Genomic DNA, 26,450 nt, shown 5'->3' on the forward strand with positions numbered 1-26,450 from the left:
GGCTTGACCGATTTCATCGCGGATGGCGCCATTCGAAAGGGCTTGACCAAATTTAGATTGAATACAATTCGAACCAATTTGAATTGGTAGGTTTTGAGAAATCTCAAAACAACTACGAAAAAAAGTTTTTAAACGGCTTTATCTATCGACTCAAAACTGCGTGAAAATCTGTTTATTCATTTAAAAGTAATTGCGGTATAATAATTTATAAAATAGAGTTTTATATAACTTTTATCAGACTTTTGAGCTCAAAAACATAGAACAGCTAACTCTTTGAGCTTAAAGCTTTTGAAAATAACTCAAATTATATTTTTGAGCTCAAAGAGATCAAAATCGTCGTAAGTACAATTTGAAGCGTTTAGGTATGGAATGAGCGGGAAGTTGCAAGGACGTCCTTTAGGGAGAACCGATTACCAAATTTTTTCAGTATTTACATTATCTGTGCCTAAAAGTTGTAAAAGTTGTTGATAAGAGAAAGCTCTTGTCATAATTGTATCTGAAAGTGGAGCTCAATGCGGAAATGTAACTAAATCAAACTAAAATTTATTTATAAAGGCAGACATAATTGTTTGTTGCACACAAAAACCACATCGTCATTGAAGCACATTTAGTTAATGTTCCATTAAAATACATAAGACCACGTACTTTGTAGATCCAAACCATACTTACATATGGCTGAATAGAATGACCTTGGCCAAACAGTTTTTATAATAAAAAATGATACATCATCTGAGGGTATAACAAAAACAATTTATTTATAACATCAACTGTCTTTGTTATTGTAATGGATACAGGAAAATGATTTTTTTTCATAATTTTTTAAATAATTTTAAGATGAAAGTTTTTTTTTTTTTTAGAAGAAAAAGAAGGGAATGGGTTGAGACCTGGTGGTAAGTGATACACACCCTGTCCATTACAATGCAGTGTCTCACTCATGATTATCTATTGAACTCAATATTCTGGGTGGCATCGTAGCTGTATCCGTCACTTAGAGACGTGAGCAGCATTAGCCAAGTTATTTCGCTAGTTAGAGCGCCCATAAACTCTTCTCAAATGGTCACCTGTGTGTGGTTGTGGTCGCTAAGATGATGCAACGTTAGTCTCCGTTGGTCCCTTTAGTTTTTGGTCGCACTGTCTCCCGCGCGATGTGATTCCGCGGGATCACTTCACCACAGATGTCTGGCTCACTGCTTTGATGAGATCCGTCCGTCGCTTTTATCCTCCTCCACCTGGACCTGCACTACCAACAACTCAATTGATCCTTAATTTCTGGAGATGTGACCAAAGGACTTTACACACACTTAATAAGTGCGATCGTAATAATAACTAAAACAATAATGCAAGCATTAGAAATTTCCATTCTTAATTAAGAGTTGAGCGGGGGTGGAGGGGAGGGAGAGGTATATAACCCCCCCCCTACTTCAACCCCTAAATCGCGAATAGGAGTAGTCTTATTTTATTTCACTTTTTTTTATTTGAAGTTAGGTTACTATTGAGAAGGAATTCAATTGAAAGGGATAAACCACCTCCATAAAATAAAACCCTTACACACCCCTTTGGGATGCGAACTTCAAATGCCAAACCAAATGCGTAATTTTCGCTTGATCGCAGAAATAGTCACCTGGTTGTACCCATCTATTCGATATCTTGTTCTAAGAAGCCAAAAATACAGCCACATATATAGCCACGTGTCAAAAAACAACACACTCTCTGAATCCATATTCATTATATAGAGTTCTGTCCATACAGAACTCTATATAACTTGGAATACAAATCAAGAAAATAAAGAACACAATTTAAACAGAAAAACCAGCCAGAAGAATTAACATGACCTGGAAAAATATTGGTCTGAAAAAATCTATACTTTCAATAATATGAATATTTAAATAAGTTTGGTGAAGAAAAATTAAAGAAAAACAAAAACTTGGGAATTTTTCAATTGTTAACAAACCCAAATTCACAATAGTCATTATAAATTTATGATTATAGTTTAGATTTCAATTCAAGTGGTACGTGGTAAAAACGTAAGATATTTAGTAAAAAATAAATAAGGTATTATTATTAGCGTAAGCTGTGTGAGGATCTTTAAACCGCAAGAATAGTTATGTTGAACCATGACTCATACATGGGTGGAAATACCGCCATGATTAGGCATTTACAAATGGAAGCAATGAATGAAATCATACGGAAACTTAATAACTCAACATAGTAGTTACAGATGAGCTAAGAATTTAGAGAAAGTCGACTGTCAGGGATTCCCAGGGGTGTTAACGACTGCTTCCTAAAAATAGTTTATCTATATCCCTATACGTAAATCCGAAAACCGCTAAAGTTGTTTGCCGATCGATTTATAAGATACTAGCGGACCCGACAGACGTTGTTCTGTTATAAAAAAAACTCTTGCGGATGGAAATTCTTTAAGTCTTAGCTGATCTCTACTCGGCGAAAGGAATATTTCTAACAAATTTCAAGTCTACGCCTTATGGTTCCAGAGATATCGTGATGAGTGACTATATACGTGGAAATCTCTTATATATATAGATATAGATTATTTGGGACGATATCTTTATAAAAAACCTTAATATGAAACGTAAAACTATGCATTCTAATATATATGAACTTAGTTATAAACTTCAAGAACATGTTAAGGAACCTAAATTACGAAGCTATTGAGAATCTTAGGTATAGTTGGTTGTCATCATTAGTTTCATAACCACCATTGTTAGTCACCTTAAAATATGTTGATGTTTATTTTCTTTGACATTTTACATTTCACAACTGGGAATTGTCTGACCCCATGTCACGAGCTATCCTAGTTTGGGCGTCGAGGGTAATTTTAAGCAAAATAGTATATCTTTTTGCAACAAATAAAGATTTATTATTAATATTATTGTACCAAATGGCCCAAGGGAAGACCCTTACTCACCTGATAGTATGTGCGAAGGTTAATTCAATGCATCTTTGTGAACAAAAACCAAACCGTATATTCAGAGATGCGCCGGACTGCATGCAAGAACTCATAAATAAAAAGCAACTGCAATCATCCTTCAAAGAGAATCCCTGGGAAAATTGGACGATAAACATTATGCTATGATACTCCCGCACCCGACGGAAGTAAAGATTACACGAACAACACCGGACACTCAATGGAAGTTTGTTAGTAGTCATAACTCCCAACTACTACGTAAGAACGCCGGTTTTCAATTCTAACGATCGGAAAAAAGGTTATGTTTACAGATAATAGGAATAACAGTTCCACCACCACCATTCATTATCAATAATGTTATGTCCATAGACACGTTAGTAAATTTCCTATTAACAGTCATAATAACAATGTAACACCAGGAACATACAACTTTTATTGCCTACTACTCAGCAAAAAGACGAGTTAGTAAGTCTTTTGTGTCCTGAACCATATACATACCCGTGACCTTGGTCATAGGGTCAGGGCGCCCACGTTAAAAAATTTAATATTAATTGATTATTAAAATCAATTAAAACAACCAGCCGATGTTATTTACTTTTCTGAATTTTAGAAACAAAATTATGTTGTTTGGAGTAATATTAACCGAACGTTTATTTTAAACTTCCAAAACTTAACTTTTAAAATTCCGAGGTCAGTGATGCATTTTTAGATACAAAACAAATGCTCTAGTGGTAAAAGTATTTTCAAAATAGCTTCAATAGATCCAGATATTATCCCCTATATCCTCAGAAACTTTACCTCTATAATAATAGTATAGATAAACTTGTAGGTATAGAGGTTTCCAATAGTGACATATTTCATAGATTATTTAAAACACCTTGTTGAGGAATGTCATGTGTGGTGATAATTATAGAACTCAGGATATTATCGTTCAGCCACATTTACATTCTCAAGGGCAAACCAGTGCAATTTCATCCATATTACTTATCATAATGCGGGACTAGTAACCTACTTTTCACTTTAACGCGTGGATTCAAATTGGTAATGTGGTTTTTTCCAAGAGGAAACTTAAACATTTAACTTTCACTGATAACCTAATACATAACAATTTAGTAAACATTATATTATATTTGTCCTCGTGTAAAGCATAATATTATGTAGAGGATTAGAAATTTGCGTGTTTTGTATAAATTATACTTATAGTACCTAAGTATGCTTTGCTTTTGCTCTGCTGGGTTATTTTTCAGCAATTTCAATGAACGATCCTTCTTACTCGGGATACTTGAATAAACCTAAAAATATCTGAGTGGCATCCCAATTACGCTCGTAACATTGAGACGTACCCATGTTAGGACCCATTAGCTAAGTATTATTCCCATTAGCTTTACTAGTTGAAGGCTGCTTTGCACAGATGCCGGCTCATGAATTCATGAGTATATACTAGTTAATAATTTGAATTATTATTTACTAAATTTCCTAAATACTTTTATGTACTGAAATAAAAAGTAATCAGCCAAATTAAAAAATAATCAAGAAAATATAATACTATATAAAATAAAACAATATTGTTTTGCAAATTGTGTTACGTCTATATCATCCGAAGGCATTTCGATCCTATTTGGTGTCCCATGTTACCACATTTTTTTTATGTTGGTCCGTATGTGTTTGAAAACATTTATTTATTTATATTAATTTAATGAACTCACTGCTAAATAATGATCATTGAATTATTCAACTCTTCTCACAGAATCTCACACATTGCAAGATTTGGCCGCTGTAAGTGTGAATTATTCAACTCTTCTCACAGAATCTCACACATTGCAAGATTTGGCCGCTGTAAGTGTGAATTATTCAACTCTTCTCACAGAATCTCACACATTGCAAGATTTGGCCGCTGTAAGTGTGAATTATTCAACTCTTCTCACAGAATCTCACACATTGCAAGATTTGGCCGCTGTAAGTGTGAATTATTCAACTCTTCTCACAGAATCTCACACATTGCAAGATTTGGCCGCTGTAAGTGTGAATTATTCAACTCTTCTCACAGAATCTCACACATTGCAAGATTTGGCCGCTGTAAGTGTGAATTATTCAACTCTTCTCACAGAATCTCACACATTGCAAGATTTGGCCGCTGTAAGTGTGAATTATTCAACTCTTCTCACAGAATCTCACACATTGCAAGATTTGGCTGCTGTAAGTGTGAATTATTCAACTCTTCTCACAGAATCTCACACATTGCAAGATTTGGTCGCTGTAAGTGCTCGATTGCAGCACGAAATTATAACAAGATCAATTTATTGGTTGATTGTTTATTCACACATCATGCTGATACATTTAGATAGTTCTGCTGCATTAACCGTTGAAGATTCGAGGATACAGTTGTTAAAGCCAGATTAACTTATTTCCATTGATTAGTTTGAAGTGTAACAGTTATCCTTACTTCTATGATCAAATATACAAATAAAATTTACATATTTACATTTATACGTCTTGGGATACGCCCCGCCACTTTGACAATTAGCCAATTTTGTCGGATACAATCATAGACTTTGAATATAATATAATATATTATAGCTGACCCGATAGACATTGTACTGTGATTTAAAAAAAAATGTTGAGGATGCAATTTCGTAGAATCCGTTCTTAGCAGCGGCCTACGCCCTAATCGGCGAAAGGAATATTTCTACAAAATTTCAAGTTTCTGCGCCTTATGGTTCCAATGATATCATGATTGTCAATACATAGGTTTAAATCTCTTATATACAATATTACCGGTGGAAATCTCTAATATATGTATAAAGAAGATAATTTCTTATAGACGACCTGACAGCCCGATGCGTGACCAATATTTATTGTCAATGTGTGCGTTAGTGCGTGCGTTTCTGGTTCAAGATACAAAAGAGCTAATGCCAAGCGTAGCTGACTGTAAACAGTTACGGTTATAAATAACTTGTCAATCAAAGGCACAATAGATTTGCTTACATTTTCTATCTTGTTGGAGATCCTCTATTCTTTGTTAGAACATATAATAGATTCAGAAATAATTCAAAAGATATATTTATATTTAGAAAAGATTATATTATTATATACATGGGGCGTTGAGATGGGAAGCTTGTTTTGCCCAGAGGTTGGAGAAATGTGGCACTGGATCAAAGAGGAATTTTGTCTCAAGACGGCTTGACCTGGTAGCTGATAACTAAGTATTTATTTAAATGAGATATCAGCTACCAGACTATTACCCTACTACTTAATTTGTAAAATGAAAAAGGGTCTGTTCAAATAGCTTTTGTGCTTTTTTATATGGAATAGGAGGACAATCGAGCGTACCTGATGTTAAGTGCTCACCGCCGCCCAAATTCTGTTCAAGATCACAGGAATCACAGGAGCGTTGCCAGCCTTTTAGAAAGGTGTACGCGCTTTTTTTGAAGGTACCTGTTGTATCGTCCTGGAAACATAGCATAAGGAAGCTCATGAAAGATGAAATATGGCAATTGCTCTAGATTTTGAGTATTCTGATACTAGGCTAGGCATTAAGGGAATTGTTATCGAAGAGTGGTGATACGATAATTGGGTTTGTTTAGTGGTAATCGCGCAAACTTCAGTCTTCTGGGGGTGAAATTTGACAAGGTTTATTTTACCCCATTAATCGAGTTTCTTAAGAGAGGTCTCATTAGAAAACACAAATGAGTGCTGCAGAAAAGAGCAGATATTGCTATTACTCGTGTTTCAGCTTGGTTATATAGTCATTTATAGAAATTAATTCTCAGTGTTATGGCGTTTACAAAGATTATCACATAATATGTAATATTTATCAACACGTAGGTAAATATTTTTTATATTTATCAAAATAATATATTTAATACAAAATATATACATAACATATTATGTGGTGTAGAGTTTTATCGACCAACTTCCTAGTGTGAATGTCGCACAACTTCACCCTCATTTATCTGTATTGTGCCAATAGAACAATCATGATATCTTACGACCAACATAGTAAATTGTTAGTAAACGTTTACAATGGGCCTCGAGTTTATATACCGGTAGGTACGAACGTTTTTAATATGATTAATATGTATGTTAATGTTTTTAATATGATTATTATGTATGTTACCAGTCGTGAACGGTTTAGTCAGAATATTAGCACATTAGTGCTTGGCGTATTTTTTCACCAATGTGAACGCCTCGGCATTTATTTGCCATAAAAAATACATGATGTATGTAAATAAAATAAAACAGCTTTACATATTAAGGTTTATTGTTTATATTTAATATGATAATAATAATAATAATTTTTATTTGCGAAAACTGCCACCAAATTTTTTACAAGTACAATAGATATGAACAATTAACATTATATAAAGAATAGAAAAAATAACAATACAAATGTTAAAAAACAATAAAGAAAGAGATATTAATGCTTTAAAACATGGAAGGATTATTTAATAACTAGAATGATAGCAAACGAGGCAGCAGCGCGATTCGCAAAAAGGAAAGTTCTCAGCAAACGTTAGGACGTATTTTCCTAACACTGATATTATGAACTTCCTATATTTTTTTTCCGTGCAAGCTATTTTGGCAGTAATGTGTGAAAATATAATTATAATATTTAAATATTTATCGTATCCTATATCCAACAAACAAAGCTCAGAACTTAATGAATTTATAAATCTGAAAATAAAATATATATCACGTAGTGATGCGGATACACGCATTAACGTACATCCGCACTAGCTACACAAGTATATAATAAAAATATATATAAAAAATGCACGAGTAATATAATATTATATAGATAAAATATTTTTAGTATGATAGCCATCCTCACTACAATGTATTTAATTTAGTTTTTGCTCGTGCAATAATAGCTTTTTGTAGTTATTCTTAAAAGATTCCCTTGAGTGCAAATATCGAAGAGGTGGTGGCAGGTTATTCCAACACTTAGTGGCTGCGTAGCGAAAGCTACCACGAAATGCGGATATGTGGAAGATGGGCATATTTAAAGAGTCGTGCGAAGCGCGGGTCTTATGTGGTATGTTAGCATCACTTCTCCATTTTAACTTTTTAAATAGATAAATAGGGATTTCGTTCTTTATGACACCGATAAGTAAAGTAGCAAAGTGCAATTTCATTCGATTCCCTATTTTTAATAATGACTCTCTATTCAAATAAGGAGTAACGTGGTCTCGCCGCGGGATGGACAAACTATATCGTGCACAAGCGATTTGAACACGTTGTATGAGACGTTTGGTACGCTCCAATAAGCGCAGACCTATTGCTTCATCCATATAATTAAATTTGGAAAGAATCAATGATTCACAGAGGAGTACACATAGGTCTTTCTTTGTTGAGTTTCTGATTCGGTATAGTCTATAAAAGCAACTATGAACAATCTGAAGTATATATTTTTCGAAACGTAAGTTTTCGTCAATGAGCAAGCCAAGATTTCGGGCCTCGGTTACACTCTCATTACAAGTCAAAGTTAACTAGAGACACCGTTATTATTGATAAAAAAGGGAGACATGTAAAACTATTGTATAACTTAAAGAAAAGTATGCAAAAATGTTAAATGTACAATTTACCATCCATTTTATAACAGGCGCTAAATTTGCGTTGACACTACAAGTTGCACTTTCGGATTTTTTTCCATTATTTCATGATTATAAGTTAATTAGAAGATTACATATATTCCCGTTGACTTGAAATTCATTTCTTAAAACATATAGGTTCATTTACCTTCGAAATGATAAAACAGCCTTAAAGCGCCATATCTTTCGTTGGTTTTGAGTTAAAGGCTTCGAAATATCGAAGCGGGCCTAAAAGGTTTTCTTTTTTCTTTAAGAGGTAGGAACTCCAAATTGACAAGGCTATGCTTGATGGTAAAAGGGGTTGGTGGCGTGAAGAACGAACCTCCACAACTTCTAACGTGTAATTTAACCCACAACTAGTCTACTAATAAAAATAAAATCGTTAAGGAGGTAGGAAGCAAAATCGTAATATGATACGAGAACATAACCACGTGCAGCTAATTTGGTGAATATTATTCACGACATTGCTAAACATAAGTACCGATACGGAAACGTACATGGTGGGATTTGTGGTCAGGAGGGGTAAAATATAATTTTAGCACAGTATCCCAAATGTCAAGTTGACTTCTTCATTTGTCTATGTAGCATAAGCAGCGCGTATAAATTCCATCCCTCGTTCAGCAATCATAAGTACTGGTGCCTGCAAGTTACTCCTCGGCAATGTTGGTATCACTGATGCGTCCACAACACGTAAACCTGTAATCATATTTCAATGCTTTTAATAGCTGACCTAAAAAAGGAATATTTTATTATTCGCCTCTATATTATTATTATTTTGCCTTGGTTTAAAAGATTTCCAATGAGTTTCCTGCCACTTCTTTTCAAAGCTCAATTTTTTCCGAGCCGAAATAAATTATTCCCTGCTACTCTTCTAACATATTCGACGAGTGTGCGGGCGTAAGCACTAGAACCATCGGAAGGGCTAAGGGTTAAGGGAACTGGCTATTATAATCGTTATGAGATTTTGAATACATTCATGTACTGACACTTTTAATAAACTTTTTAAAATACCGGTTCGGTTCTGAGCTGCGTTACAAGCAGGTCACACGATCACAGTAACAAGTAGACTACCAGGTGGGTCAACTAAGCTCGCTGCGTCACCAATTACCATACAGTAAACTTTTCACGCACCAGTAATCCCGTAGACTCTAAGTTCTGGATCTACTACAGACATAGAGTCAGTTCCCATCTTGCAAGTTCCGACTTGGTGATTCTCCGGCTCCGTGTACCGCTGTGCGACACATCTGAAGAACTCATTGGTCGGTCTCATGCTGTTGCCACATTCTGATGCCCAATCCTTGGAAGGCTTGATGCCGTATTTTTCTCGCAGTAGCTGTAAATTTATATGGTATAGTTAGGTATGATAAAATCAATTTATGCGTTTTAAGTGCACCGTTAGTAATATCATTAATTAGGCTATAGCGCAAAGGTGCTTCAATTGTCGAATAAGTGCCCGCAAGTGAAAAAAAAGACTCTACTGTGCTGGAAGTAGACATGCTATAGTACTGTATAGGAAAGTAATATATATGGATGCTATACGGATATATATTTGTTATTACAATGAAAAAATCAGTGTTTTTTGATTATTTATTTTGATTCTCACCGTTGTGTTAGCAAGCTGATATGCGATCTTTGATGCTCTTATGAGAACGTTCAGTTCATGTTCGTCTTTAAAATAATTCGGCTGCATCAGCGGAGGATCCAAAGGGTTCGTAGACTTCAAGGTGAGATAGCCTTGACTCCGTGGTTGGAGAGCAATAGGTGATATTCTGTTAACAAACGATAATCTTTTATCATGCAATCTGTATTATATTCACAACAAAACAATACTTATTTGTATGACTATACTTACAATACTTCCAAATTACATGAAGTGAAAAGTGTACCAAGAATACTGGCAGTGTTTCCGCGTTGGATAGCTAGGCTGATTCGTTGACCGAAATAGTTTCCAGCGCTTAATAATAAAGGCATAAAAGGCATTTATTTTCTCAAAATTGATTTCTTTACAATTCATTTTGAAATGTGTTCAAACACTACCACCTTTAAACTCTCCCAGCATTCTTTTTACGCATTTTTAAATAAAATAATTGTACTGTCACTATAATTGTTTTATAATAATCAAGGCCCAGGCTGTCCGATTGCTTAGATATACAGCTGTGGAGGAGTAGGATGAATGACGGAACCATTCTTAATAAAATATCTGAAATTTATAGATAATGCCTGAACAGTGAATGAGACTTTATAATAAAAGAGTGTTGATTTACCCTTTAAATTATTATGTATCTTATAAAGTATATTATTAATATTTAAGTATATTATAACAAAGTTGCTGGCATTTTAGGAAAGTGTATCCCCTTTTTTTGAACTACCCATGTCATTTTGTTCTGGAAGGACCATACAAGGAAACTTATTCCGGAATTTGATTGTACGTGGCAGAGAGGTCCATGAAATCATAACTGTAGAGGGATGCCACAAATTCAGGTCAAGATGTTGAGGATGATCAAAGTTTGTGGAACGTCGTACGAAGTTGGAAGTCGGCGGCAGGAGTTAGGTATTAGCTCTTCAAGCGAATAACGCTTAGGATTCCATAGAAATTAAAATAACTTACATAATATCTCTTCTCCTTCTATATATATTTCCATTAGACCTGGTAGTGCCGGGACAAGCTGCGTTATATCCATAAAAAAAAAACTGAACATCTGGATAACTTGAATTAGGTGTGATTTTTGAATTTATTATTCCCACACCCTGTGAAATGTAAAAAGACCATTAATTAGGTTTTTTCATGGAAGAGTAGAACAAGCGAGCGTATGGGTCATCTGATGTTAAAGCGAGGTATTCCCAACACTTTAGGCAAAAATCGCTCGAATGTATATCTATAAGATTCGATAGGTACGCATAGACACGGGCATGGCTGAGAATGAACCGAGCGATGCGGGACCCCCGATCTGGAAGGACCGCGTAATATTTTTTATCTACACCCATGCTTAAAATCCTCTATTAAAGATTCTTATTATCAATGTCAAATATGATCCCTTATTGCCAACATTAAAACACCAAATGGCCTAATAACCATTACAACATCCAAACGAGTGTTGTAATGTTGTACTGAATTTCATAACAACACTCCTATGTTTTTTTTCGATCCCTTCATGCGCAAAGAGTTTCAACAGACAGCCACATTCTTATTTATTTATTTATTTATTGCTCCAACAGGGTGAACACCAATACAATTCCTTAAGAACTAACACATATATAACAATTTAAGTGACACCCCAATTATAGGTGCAAATCGAGAACAATTAACATACGAACACAAACAGAGTTTTAGCAAAATTAATAAGCAAGAAATATTAAAAAAAAAAAAGTACTTCAAAATTTTAAATTAATTAAAACTATGAGAAATTAAATTTAAATTAAAATAAATTAAAGTCCTATGGAAAAAGAGCTCATCAAATGAATAATTGTTAATACAATAGAACTAAAACGATTACAATTGCAAAATTAGACATATTACTTACACATATTAGCGAAAGCTAGTACGTAACAGAGTGTGAGGACATAACAGAGTGCTGTATTTTGCTTTTGTAGCTATGAAGGTGATCATAGAAGATATCAATAGCTTGGCCACCCTTAATATAATTATCATCTCCATTAACAGTGCAGTTATGAACAGCGTTGTAAGTTCTAGTAATTCTGTTCAAAGGAGAATTGAGGCCCAGATTAGACCGTGCTGGACTCATTATAAATGGGGTGTATTTCTTGGACCTGGGCAGTCTTCTTGTAACAAAAATGTTTAATTTTGAAATTAGGTAAGGACTGTCGATTGTGCTGGTGACCAGTTTATACAAAAATACAGCATCATGCATTTTTCTGCGGTTATTTAACGAAACTAAACCGAAGCATCGCATACGATCTTTATAGTTTGGGAGTTTCTTGGCCAAATTACACGAATAAGATAGGTGCCATAAAAATCTCTTTTGTACACTCTCCAAGCGCTTATTGAAAACATCGTAGTGAGGGTTCCATACGACACTGCAATACTCCAGAGAGCTACGCACTAAACAGTTGTATAATAATATTTTAGTGCTGGGTAACTTAAACTCCCTGATGCTTCTTATGACAAATCCAAGAGTCTTGAAGCTTCTCTTTACAATGTTGTCAATATGTACATTGAATCTCAGCTTACAGTCAAGAGTGACTCTCAAATCGCAAATATAATCGACCTCAGTCAACGGTGCGCAGTTGATGTAGTATGACCTGGGTATTTTTGTTCTCTTTCTCGTGAAGCTTATTACATAACATTTCTGTTTGTTTAGGGACATGCCATTTATACTACACCATCTGCTCAATCTATCCAAATCTCTCTGCAACAAAACACAGTCATCAGACGAGTTGACTGGTCTGAAAAATTTTAGGTCATCCGCAAACATATAAAATTTTGAATTTTGAAAGCAAGTTCCAATATCATTTATAAATATATTGAAGAGCAAGGGCCCAAGATGAGAGCCCTGTGGTACCCCAGACACGGCTGTAAAACATTTAGAGGAATGCCCGGCTATAACCACTTTAGATTTTCGATCCACTAAGTATGACCTAAACCAGTTTAACAGAATATCGAATATTTATTGATCGATGCGTGGTATTTGTATATTACAAAAAGAACATTTTCGTTTACGCGCGTTCCACACTACCAGAACGTCGCGACGTTCCGCCGTTGCGCCGTAAAAAAGGGTAGGTTATTCGAAACCCCGCCATTTTAATTCGATATTGACAGTGCTCATGGGCGTACTGCTGGTATAAGCGAGCATGCAACCAAGGCGTTGCGTTTGGTTTATTAAGAAAAAAAAATGATATAAAATAATTCACAAAGCGTATAGGTAAAACAAACGAAAAAAATTTATAAATACTAATAAACTATCGAATAAAATAAGTTTTGTGTAGATAGCTAGTTATTATTTATTTATTTATTTATTTATTTACTAATAATCCAATAGTTCTATGTTATTATTTATTTATTTATTTATTTATTTACTAATAATCCAACAGCTTTATATACCATTACAATAGACTTACAAATAATTTTACAAATATGCCAATTTAGGATTAAGAATAATAGTTACAAAACTTTAATAGGTATACATCTGTTATTTAATGCTTATATTATTACATACGTTAATAATAATATTATTTAAGAGGTGTGTGTGTGTGTGTGTGTGTGTGTATAGTGTAGGTGAGTGAGGGTGTAGCTGATTGAGTGTTTTCGTGTTTATGTTATACAATTTTATTTTCGTGTGTTTTAAGTATTGAGATTTCGTGTAAAAAGCGTTGCTTAGACGTCGCAAAAATGTCAGTACCTGCGTACTCGGTATTATATAAGTATGTTATACGTTTTAAAATATTGTTCTGGGCATAATTTGTAGTTACTTGGGGGACGTGAAACAAGGAAATGTGACGGGTTCTGTAGTCCGGTACGCTTAGATATATAGATTCTAATAATTCCGAACAGTCTATAAGGTTATTCCATAATATATGAAGTAACAGTATATCACTTTTTTTCCGTCGTATAAACAGAGGTTCCATTCCAAAGCGTACACAGACATCGTCATAGGTGTCGAAATGAGAGTAATCCTTGAAGCACAAGAATCTGACAAACTTCTTCTGTATAGACTCAATTTTGTTTATATGTACTGCATAGTGAGGTGACCAAATACATGATGCATAATCAAGGATACTTACGTATGTTGAGTACAGAGTTTTTATGCATGTTATATTTGTAAAAGAACTACATGTACGTTTGATAAATCCGAGTCGTTTAAGAGCTCCATTAGTTATAATTTCAATGTGTTCAGACATAGTTAATTTAGAGTCCAGTGTAACACCAAGATCCCGAACTGACTTTACTTCTTTTATTAAGGAGTCACCTATCTTGTACGTAAATTTAATCGGACATTTTTGCCTCGTGAATGTTATTTTTTGGCATTTGCTGCCATTTATACATATGCGATTCTTCGTGTAATATACTGCCAGATTATTCAAATCCTTTTGTATGAGATGACAGTCTGTAGTTGAATCAATGGCATAGTAAATTTTCTTATCATCTGCATACATCAAGAAACGTGCGTGTTTAAAACAGGTAAATATGTCAAATAAGTATGCGTTATACAGCAATGGTCCTAAAATAGATCCCTGTGGAACTCCAGATAACGCATATATAAAATCACTTTTGGCACCACCCAGAACTACAGCCTGTCTTCTGTTTATTATGTAGGAGTAAAGCCATCTATGTAAATCACCTCTTATACCAAGCGCATATAATTTTTTTTGCAGAATAATGTGATCCACGCGGTCAAAAGCCTTTTCAAAATCCGTATAGATAACATCCACCTGTTTTCCTTTACTCATTTTATCGACAGTGTAATTAACAAGCACAGACAAGTTTGTAACAGTAGAGCGCCTCTTCATGAAACCATGTTGTTCTGGTGGTATAAATTTATGTACGAGAGGTGTAATACGCTTCTGTATTACAATCTCGAAAATTTTTGCCATCGAGTTGACGATTGATATAGGTCTGTAGGTAACGATCTGGTTTCGTTGTCCAGTTTTGTATATTGGCACAATGAGGGCCTCTTTCCATTTTGCAGGGAACTCTCCGTAACGATTAACAGACAAGGTAAATATAATTGATAAAGGTAAAGCTGAAGTATCGGCACAATTTTTAAGAAACACTGGAGGTATTCCATCACTGCCCGCGCCCTTATTTATTTTGAGTGATTTCAGAATGCGTTTTATTTCATGTGCATCTACTGATATTTTCGATATAAATTCGTTGTTTAGGCAACCCGATGGAAGTTCATAATCATCATAGGAATCTGTGGGATTTTCAAAAACACTTTTGAAGTGTTGACTAATATCTCGGTCTCATTATTGAAATCTTTTCCGTTGTATGACATAGTGTTAGGATGACCTATATTACCCGTTCTTAGGGATTTAACGTATGACCATAAACGAGTAGGATCTTTATTGATATATTCTTGCATACGATCGATATAAAATTTATAACATTTTTTTTGTAAAAGTTTTTGTCTTGATCGAAGTAAGCAAAATTCACCGAAATCTAGCGCATTTTTATATTCTTTCCATTTTTTGTGATGTTTTAATTTATCTTTTACCACGTGTATAAGTGCTCTACTATACCAGCATGGATTTTTTTTTAATGATTTATTTGTAATTCTAGGTGTGAACAGAGCTATCAAATTATTAATCTGCTTATAGAATATATCAAGTATGTCGTTGATGTTGTCTCCTAGTAGAGTGTTATGCCAGTTTATTTTGGAAAGGCCTTCATTTATTTCAATAAAGTTTGATCTATAAAAATTAAAGCGAGAGATAGATTTTCAAAAATTTAATATTAAGATCAGTTGTGTCTATTTCTAAGGACGGGTGATAATTATCTTCTGGAACGAGTGACTGCTTAGCTCTCAGTATATCAATTTGGAAATTGCAAAATATTAAGTCAAGAGTATTATGTGCTGTATCAGTAAGAAAGTTGTATTGCTCCAGCCCAGTTATGCTGCACATATCCAAAAATTCTATGGCAGCATTTTGAAGACCTATTGAACCTTTTTTTAAGTGACTTACCCCCTGTTGAGACCATTTCACGTGAGATAGATTGAAGTCCCCACATAAAAGTACATTATCGTTTTGATTGTTAACTAAATAATTAGAGAGTGCTGCTGTAAATGTCACAAGATTTGTCGCCTGATTTTTATCAGGTGGCATATAAACAACACCGACATGAAGCTGACGGTGATTACGGGATCCCAGTGTACTACTCGGTATGGTAATCCAAAGTGATTCTAGGACAATACATGACCATTCCGATTTCTCTTGAGCAAGTAGATTTCTTTTACAACAAATCATGACACCACCGCCAGTTTTCTTTGCAGTTGCACAAAAATCACGATCGCACCTAAAAACGTCATAACGGCCATCACATAATTCTCCATTATGAAAACCATCTGTAAGCCAGGTTTCCGTAGCAATGATAATGTCATAGTCATTACACAAAATGTTAAGTTTAAGATCGCTTGTTTTCGTACGTAGCCCACGAACATTCTGGTAAAATACTTTTAGCGCTTTAATCATTTGTTACCGGTACAAATAGTTTCCAAATTATAGTTAAAAATATTTTAGTAAATTTATGACAGCAGATAACTTTTATAACTAAGCAATACGACGCTTTATCTATTAATATGTGTGGTGTGTGTGGTGTGAGTGATGTGTTATGTAAGATGTATTTAGTGAGAAAAACATTATAAAAATTATGATTAACAAATTCCACGAAATAGAAACCAGTAGTTGATGTATTAAATTTACAAAACAATAAGTTAGATATTTTCATATGTGAGACATAAAAGGTCAGAGTTGTTGAAGTTATACAATTTTTAATAAATCTTTTTTTGTATTTATAGTTATGGCAGGTGATTCCTCGTTTTTCCTTAAAAAAATCTGACAATTTCTCACCCAAACAAATTTGTAGGACTTTTTTCCTGCCAAATCCTTCGATTCTTTCAAAAGAGATTTATTATCTGGGGTCAAATGCTCAAAGACAAAGAATCTGGTAGGTGAACCGCTCAATCCAATATCCTTTGTTGTGATACCTTTAGTTTTCCGCAAGCCAGATAGTATTCTATCCTTAGTGATACGGTCTTTTAACTTTATCACAAGTGGTTTTGGGCGTTTGGGCGTACTTTTAAAAGGCTGAACTCGGTGTGCAAATTCTATTTCATCAAAAGACAGTTCTAAACCAGCATGTTTGGCGATTTCCACCATAAGTGTGTCGAGGTTCACTATTAACTGCAATAATAACTGAACAGACTATCACTTAGGTGTTTGGTTAATGAAAACGCCTCACATCAAGGAACTTAACTTATATTCACACAATATTAACTCGTTACATTGCATAGCTTCACCAAGCTAAAATCTCTATTGCCAACCTGACGGGCATAATAATAAAAACTTAAATCTAGTGTGGCCAGGCGAAAATATAGTGGCCGCCACAACCACCCCCCCACGGAGAAGGATAACCCCATATCTAGAAATAATAAAAGTCATCTGAATTTTTAAATCTAACGCGACGACCAGATCGCGTGGTAGGGGTTTGCTTTTCTTCGGGAAAAGCTTCTTGATGGGTGTTATCCGAAGAAGTGTTAGTATTTAAGCCTAGATGATAAGTGTCCTCATTATTGTTATCTATAAATGCTGTTTTAACCCGGTCGATGCTAACCACCACCTTCCTGCCCTTAATATCTAAGGTCAATGTCTTGCCGTCACGAGAGCGTTCTAAAATCGCGTACGGACCGTGGTATGGTGGTTGTAATGATCTTCTGACAGTATCATCTCGCAGGAATACGTGCGTTGCTGAAGACAAACTCTTGAAAATAAATGTTGCAGGTTTGGAGTGGTGAGAAACTGTGAGAGGTCGAATAGTGGACATTTTCTGTTTAAACTGTACGACCAGATCAGCAGGATCCAATAGATCTGGGCTCGGGATTGGAGTTATTAATTCTCCGGGTAAGCGCAACGTTTCTCCATAGACCATTTCAGCGACGGTAGCTTTCAAGTCTTCCTTAAAAGCTGTTCGCATTCCGAGAAGAACGAACGGAAGGGATCTGACCCAAGAATCACCATGGCACATCAGAGCTGCCTTTAGTTGTCGGTGAACTCGTTCAATCATGCCGTTAGCACTCGGGTGGTAAGAGGTGGTCCGAATCCGTTTTGCTGCAAAAGTTAGAATTAACCGATTGAACAGATCAGATTCGAATTGTGTTCCTTGATCGGTGGTAACAGTTGTCGGGACACCAAATCGTGAAATCCATTCTCGGGTGAAGGTGTCCACCACTTCTTCCGCGGTAATTGACCGCATAGGCCAGACCTCAGGCCATCTTGAAACCCTGTCAATGGCAGTTAAACAATAACGAAATTCGTTACAGACAGGCCCTTCCTGTCTGTAACGAATTTGTTGTTGCTGTATTGACATTGGGCAGGGGCCCAACAATGTCAATATGGACATGCATAAAATGACCAGAAGGCTGGTTAAACTTGCCGAGAGGCGAAGTGATATGCCTAGTAACCTTAGACCGTTGACAAGCAATACAAGATTGAGCCCATAGGCGGCAGTCCTTTCTTATGAAAGGCCACAAAAAGCGATCAGTCACAAGGCGAACAGTAGCGCGAACGCCTGGGTGACTCAGGTTGTGCAACTTGTCAAATACCGCACGTCGAAATGGAGGGGTCAAATATGGCCGTGACTTTCCAGTGGATACATCACAGGCAACATTCACGTTCGTACCGGGGATGACGACTTTCGAAATCCGAAGGCTTGAATTTCCATTTCGTAAGTCAGCGAGTTCTTGATCGTTCTCCTGTGATTTTGCAAGTGTTTCATAATCTTGTTCTAACGAGATGGTCTCAATTCGCGACATTGCATCAGCGACAATGTTGTCTTCTCCTCTAATATACCGAATGTCAGTTGTGAATTGCCCTATAAATGAAAGTTGGTTCAATTGCGAAGGTGGCAGTTTTTCTCGCCGCTGTATGAAGGCGTACAGCAGCGGTTTGTGGTCTGAAGCATCTGTAAAGAGGGCCAAACGAGCGTCATTCACCGGGTGTTGCAGGAGTGTCGCATTGGACAAATGATCTTTACAATCTTCAAAAGCTTTATGAAGAGCGGGTGTCCAGGGAAAGGGTTTTGCTCCTTTACTTTTGGTGGACACGACCGCATCAATTAAAGGAGCTTGGAATTTGGCAGCATGCGGAATGAAACGTCTATAGTAGTTTAGCATGCCCAGGAAACGTCTCATGCCTTGAACGGTTTTTGGAGGAGAAAAATCACGCAGTGCTTGTACTCGCTCCTGTGGAGGAAACGTACCATCAGCATTTATTAAATGACCTAGAAAAACAACTTCTTTGGAACCAAGGACACATTTGGATGAATTTACGATAACTCCGTATTCTTCAAAGCGTTTGAAGAGGATACGGAGGTGTTCTTGGTGTGTAGATTCATCGGGAGAAAAAACTAAAACATCATCTAAATACGGAAAACAGAAATCTAGACCCCATGCGACTTCATCGATAAATCGCTGAAAAGTTTGTCCAGCGTTGCGTAGCCCGAAAGTCATGAAGGGAAATTCAAAGAGGCCAAACGGGGTTACGATGGCTGTCTTCGGTATATCCTCTTTCAAAACAGGGATCTGGTGATAAGTCTTAAACAGATCTAATGTGCTGAAAACCTTGCCACAGTTGTCGCAATATATTATCATCCCTCAGAGTAGTTCCAGCGAAGGAGCGAAGGTGCCTAAGGAATGTAGAGGGCTTTCGATCGCCTAGCTCTTCATCACCGAGGAGGCGATGCACTCTCTGCTCCTCCGATGTCGACATACGACGGATGAGTTCATCCTTTATCTTTTCGTATTTGTTATTATCTGGAGCATTCATAACTATGTCTTCAATTTCACCTATAATACGCTGATCCAAGGCGGCTAATATGTGGCTGAACTTAGTAGTATCAGCAACAATACCAGCCAAATGAAATTGTGCATCGGCTTGAGCAAACCACATGGCAGGGTGTTCCACCCAAAAAGGTGGTAATTTTGCGGACACTTTGCATATCTGTTTTGGGGTCTCCTCCATTTGATTTTGGAGCTCCTCATTCTTATGAATTAATGCCTCTATTTCCTTCCTATATTTTTCTTCAGACATGATGCGACAAAAGTTAAGCGTGTTGTTCAAGCTAATGAGCTAAGATTTTAATAAGGGGAGTATAGTAGAAATATTTAAACTGGTTATCCTTCACCGTAAGTACACATACAGACAAATATGCATTAATAGAATTGTAAATCAAAAAGGTAAAATGAACATAATAAAATAAATACAATTGAAAAAAAAGAAAAAAACAACTATCCTTATGTACTAATCTTGATACTAACAACACACCTTATTATTATATAAATGTAAAATACTGAAAATTAGGTGCTCAAGATAGTACATATTACATAACAAATATGTTGTACAGTAAATGCAAAAGTAAAAAAAAAGTAATAATTAAATTGTGTCAATGTTATATACTAATTACAAAACTATTCATTTTATAATATAAAATATAATAAACAGAATTAATGTAGGTCACAGTTAAAAATTCTCATTGATACATTAAAAATACAACAAATAACTTCGCTTAATCTATGGAAATTTGGGTAAAGTTAGTACCTGTATCACTTAGAACCGGAGATAGAAAATGGTTGAGTAGCAAATCCAACTCTCTAATAATTACATGTTCTATGTCTATGTCATTTATGATCTATTTCCAACTGACATTTGACGGTTGTTGACACTTGACGTTCGTTGACACTTGACGCGAACTAACGAAAGATCTCACATGAGTTGTAGTTTGTACCTACCTAGTTTGCTTACAAAACGTGAAAACAATATGGCATGATGAAATTAGGTTATTGTGTTGAGAATTTGCAAGTCTCAATTTATATGACACTTGGTAGCACTGATTTTTGCTTTTCACAATTCACTGCACAACACTTATTAAGTAGATAGTAATATTTACCAAAAGGGATAATTATTAATTATTGACGATATGCCTGGCCGCCATTACCGCTCAAACGCAGGAACACTTAATAGTGTTTATTGTGCGCGCGCGTCGTCCAGCAATATGTCCCCGTAGCATACGAAGGGAAGGATGGTAATGTAGTACAGTCTTGAAGTGTAAGGCGTAGTAATTCACTAATCTATTTACATATTGTAGTGCGACGCTTCAATCTGGCGTCGATGATGTAAAGTTATAAACACCGTTCGATCACGTCGGGGTCACCAATTGTCGAGGTTCACTATTAACTGCAATAATAACTGAACAGACTATCACTTAGGTGTTTGGTTAATGAAAACGCCTCACATCAAGGAACTTAACTTATATTCACACAATATTAACTCGTTACATTACATAGCTTCACCAAGCTAAAATCTCTATTGCCAACCTGACGGGCATAATAATAAAAACTTAAATCTAGTGTGGCCAGGCGAAAATATAGTGGCCGTCACAAGTGTCTTGGGGTTTTCATTTGGTGCTTCCAGTAAACCAACAATTTCAATATTTGATTGCCGGCACCATTGCTGCTGCTTATTAATTGATTGACGTAGTTCCGATATCTGATCGTCCTTTTCAACAATATCAGCTTGCAATTTCACAATATCTTGCTTAAGGTCATGGTGTTCATTTTGAAGGACCTGATATGATTCTTGAATTAAATTAAACTGTGATGAGATAGCTTTTACTTCATCCTTTATCTGTTTCAAAAGAGAACTCTTTATTTCCGCCACTATCTTTTCCTTAATAGTTTTTAATTTTTTGTCTAACAACTGTTCCAAATGAGGCAATAAATCAGATATTTCAGATGGATAACACACGTTGATAGATGGCTGAGTAATGGACCCCTGAGGTTTGGAGCTGCGGACTGGCGTCTTGCTCTTATCTCCCACTTTCCGCTGTTTTATCAGGCATGATGGGCATTTCCACTGGTTACGTGACAACGAGGAAGTGTCATCAAAGTTAACACATTCAGAATGGTATAAAAGTGCGCATGAAGTGCATTTTATACGTTTTTGAGTAACATTTATACTATTGCTGCACGCCTCACACTGTAAACCCATGGTGTATTTATTTCGCTTTAGTAATTTATTAGAATCTCCAAAAAAATAATATTAAGTAAATCTTGTTAAAATAAATTGTGTAAATTTTGTTATTTAATATGGCAACACTTCCGATGTCCAAGTCAAGATGGCAGCTGTCAAACTATTCAGAATATGTCATTTGTCATTGACGTCAAACATTCCGATGTCGAAATCACGATGGCAACTGTCAAACTATTCAGAATATGTCATTTGTCGCTTTTTGTGTTGACTTCAAACATTCAGGTTTTTTATCATTCATTAATCAATCATTTATTATAAAACAATTCAAATAAAAAAGCCTATTTTTAAGAAAATAAATCTATCGAGATTTTTTTTCGTAATCGTGTTTTCGAAACTGCCATAATTTTTGCTGCCATTAGATAGAAATGAAGAGAAAAATGTCATAAAATTGGAACCGTAGTATTTGTAGAAGTATTTTAAGTATATTTTCAAAAATGTTACGTTTTAGGACTATAGCGCCTTAATTGATCTCCACCCACATTTTCTTGCAACACCAGAGGAATCACAGGAGCCTTGCTGGCCTTATAGACGTACGCGCTTCTTTGAAGGTACCCAACTCGTATCGTCCTGGAAGCACCTCACAAAGAAACTCTTTCCACAGCGTAGTACGTGAAAGAAAGTTCCTTGAAAACCCGCACTAGGTTTTATATCATCATCATTTTAGTCGGAAAACGTCCACTGGTGCACAAAGATCGCCATGACGATAGGGCCTGCGCTGCCCTCATCCAATCTATTCCGGCGACCTTGATTAGATCGTCGGTCCACCTTGTGGGGGCCTACCAACACTACGTCTTCCGGTACAGGTATATATTAACTAGCTGATCCAGCAAACGTTGTACAGTAATTCAATAATTAAAATGTTTGGGGCATAAAAAATAGATGACGACCGATTCTCAGACCTCACAAATATATCGTACATAAAATTTATCGTACTACAATAATTATTATATTCGATTTCCATCCGGATCTGTGGATTGAACAGAGTAATATAAAAATCACGATACAAAATAGGTGTTGATCGTAGACGGGTGAAAATTGTGTGTTTCATAATGCTGAATCATATTAAATTAAAATAAAAAAATGTCATAAAAAAAAAAAATTTTTTAGGGATTTATGAAAAATAGATGTTGCCTGATTCTCAGACCTACCCGATACAATTTTTTATACAAATCGGTTCAGCCGTTTCGGAGGAGTTTGGTAACAAATGCCGGGACACGAGAATTTTATATCTAAGATATAGTTACCCAAATTTTTGTAATGCTAGTGGCTCATGTGTTTTAAAATGAAAAACCTTCGCCCATAGCCATCTGCAATAGAGTTCAAGAGACGAGTTCCTGTCATTTGAAGGGTTATGATACAATCTTGAAGCCATATCGGATCAGAAATACAGTCGTCAGATGATTCCATAACGTGAGAACAGTGACTACTTCGGTGACAATTTCTACCAGTAAAAAAATTAATCTAAGTTTAGTAAGAGCTATGTTAGAAAAAAAGTAGACCTATCAGTAGAAAAAATAATGAGAAAAAGAAAAGAATTAGATGAGTGGATATAAAGAATTGATGGAGTGGTTATCTATCGTTAATAGAACTCACGCACGTTCCCGCATTGAGAGACGTGCAATAGATAGGTTTTCTTTTGTAGGCTCTTAACATATTCTTTTTTTGCCCTCGGGTGTATTTTATCCTTTCAGGCAACTTAAAACTAGGATATAATATGTAGCTTGTATTAGCAAGCAAAGGTATTGATTAGTAAATGATATTTCTAAAGTATGCCTTTTGAATATGCCTATTTTTACTTCTATTCTAGTATATAAAATGGCTGAGCAAATCTTATAGTCAAAGTAAGCCTACCTGAGATAATCCTGTGGACGATAACGGACCTCTCCTCTCCGTTATATACTCCATCGCTGAAGACCAATTAAGTTCAGGCACTTCGGGTTCCTTGCTCAATGTAAACTTCAAAGACAAACCAACATGGTTCATCAAGTTTTTTCCAACTCCGGGCAAATCCTTTATTAATGGGATATTGAACTTTGATAAGGTTTCCTTAGGCCCTATGCCCGAGAGGAGTAGAATTTGAGGTGAATTGATGGTACCTCCAGCTAGAATTACCTAAAACATAGTTAGTAACATTATGGAAATCTTACCATATTTTGATTATAATTTTGTCACAAGATCTTAAGCGCCTTTTACAGCCATCGAGCAATAATTTACAAGAACTTTTTGTTTTTCGGTTTGAAGGGAATGAATTTTGTGTTTTCGTGAATCTTGAGTGGTACTTACTGTACTCAGCTTATTATCGTAAATTAGTTAGATTATAGATTGTATAATTATATTATTAATAGATGTTTCAGTAACAAAGGATAATTTATTTTAGTAAGTTTTGCTAACAAATCCTTTTTTTAAGTTTATCTGCTATGTTTGCTTTATGCAAACAGGGAAATACACAGCCTATAGCTGAACCTAAGTATGTGGAGCCTATAAAAGAGCAAAGCTTAGAAACATCGCGAGCCGGGTCGTCTCCTTACCTCAAATAACAGTAATCACGACCATCATGCTCACGATACATCGTTACACAAACAATTAATGCAAGCTCTAAAGGTTGGTGCAACTTCTATATAAGTATACTTTTTATGAAATATTTGATATTTAAAACGCTTTTTAACTTTGACACGATTCATGTAGCAGTTACCTTACAAACAAATTTGTTATATATGCCAGCTATTGAAAATGATTGGCATGCAATCATTGATTTATAATAATAAATTAATAATAAGTTTTTATTAAAGGCAAAATTACTCAGTAAATATAAATAAAATACATATTATGAAACAAATAGAATATAATAGTAAAATGATATTCTAATAAATAAAATAAAGATAAAAAGTAAAATGTACACAAAAATCTATCTGGAAAGGTTAATAAAGCTCTTCCCAGGCGTCTTGGTCCAGGCACCGTCATTTATCTACTATTTTTGTTTGATGCACAGACAGCCAATATGAAAAAATATTGCTAGGCATCTAGGATTTATAGGAGTGTCCCTTGAGTTTATTGTATGGTCTACTCAAGAGAAGAAGATTTAGTATAAGAATATGTAAGTATCCATCCCTACTCTATGATTTAAGTCCATTTGAATAAAGTTTACTTGAATTTAACCTCCCATTTAAACACTCATGATAACTACACTTCTAGCAAAGGATGCCTCAGGCCTCGTTTATCTTCTCGCAGCTTCTTAACCTAATCATATATATTTACTTGCCTCTTTTTTGACACCAATATTAAATACTTGATCATTTTTCATATATTCTATTCCAGTGACTCGCTTGGTTTCTGGATCAATCACTATTTTTGAGACTAAAGCATTTAGCAGGAAGTGAAGGTTGGCACGCTTTGAGGCCGGGTGAAGGTAGCCACGGGCCGCGCTGTACCGAGACCCCTCGCTAAAAACAGAATTATTATTGAATTCCAAAGTTCTTTCATTAATTTATTTCCTTTTAAAATTCACCCAGCGAAGCGGGCGGGAAGGGATAGTATATATATAGTGGAAACGGTCTTTGTATGAGGCTCAATCACGCCTAAACCACTGATCGTATCGACATGAAACTACCACCATTCGATGCGAAATTTATCCTAGATGGTTTATGGCTTGTTTTTCGAATTCCAACGTTCCTTCATTAATTTATTTCCTTTTAAAATTTGCCCAGCGAAGCGGGTGGGAACGGCTAGTCTTTTAAAGTCTCAAGTTAATATATTGAAATATAATGAAAAATATAAGATCAACGAACCATATTGCATGGTGTCGCTTACATTGAAACCTCTGTAAGGTAACTTAACAGTACGGTTCAGTTACGATTAAATATATTTGAATTTGATGATGATGAGATACGACTTACTTGTTATAGGCTTGTGCGATAGTAAAGCCGGTTCGCACTTCGCCATTCAAGTCAGTGGTGGTGTTATAGCCCAATTCCGAAGCGGACTCAACGACGTCTCTTATGAATTGTGGTTGATACCGGAACTGTCGAAGTAATCGTTACAAGAAAACAGTATAAAAGGCATTTATTTTCTCAAAATTAATTCCTTAAGAATTATTTTTGATGTCACTGCAAACTGGCGCACTGAGAGAGAAGAAGCGGCGCAAGAAACTCTCCCAGCATTCTTGTTTGCGCTGT

The 26,450-nt window shown here is 35.5% G+C and overlaps 1 protein-coding gene across 1 annotated transcript; it reads right to left on the reverse strand.

The window, feature by feature from the left end:
- Positions 1–7,183: 7,183 nt before the first annotated feature.
- On the reverse strand, positions 7,184–26,302 carry LOC126973994 (glucose dehydrogenase [FAD, quinone]-like). Its single transcript, XM_050821343.1, has 7 exons — positions 26,172–26,302; positions 25,538–25,718; positions 24,130–24,390; positions 11,126–11,265; positions 10,121–10,286; positions 9,649–9,850; positions 7,184–9,213 (listed from the first exon to the last, which is right to left on the reverse strand). Exons 2-7 carry the CDS (start codon positions 25,577–25,579, stop codon positions 9,095–9,097), a joined length of 930 nt encoding a protein of 309 aa, XP_050677300.1. The 5' UTR covers positions 25,580–25,718; positions 26,172–26,302; the 3' UTR covers positions 7,184–9,094.
- Positions 26,303–26,450: the final 148 nt, after the last annotated feature.

This window comes from Leptidea sinapis, chromosome 31, assembly GCF_905404315.1.
Source record: "Leptidea sinapis chromosome 31, ilLepSina1.1, whole genome shotgun sequence".
Taxonomy (NCBI): domain Eukaryota; kingdom Metazoa; phylum Arthropoda; class Insecta; order Lepidoptera; family Pieridae; genus Leptidea; species Leptidea sinapis.

Coding starts and splice junctions, on each gene's coding strand:
- LOC126973994 (XM_050821343.1), bottom strand. CDS start 25,579: ATGAAAAATGATCAAGTATTTAATATTGGTGTCAAAAAAGAG. Junction 10,287..11,125: donor AGAAGGAGAAGAGATATTAT/GTAAGTTATTTT, acceptor GTTTGTTAACAG/AATATCACCTATTGCTCTCC. Junction 9,851..10,120: donor ATCAGCTTGCTAACACAACG/GTGAGAATCAAA, acceptor ATAAATTTACAG/CTACTGCGAGAAAAATACGG.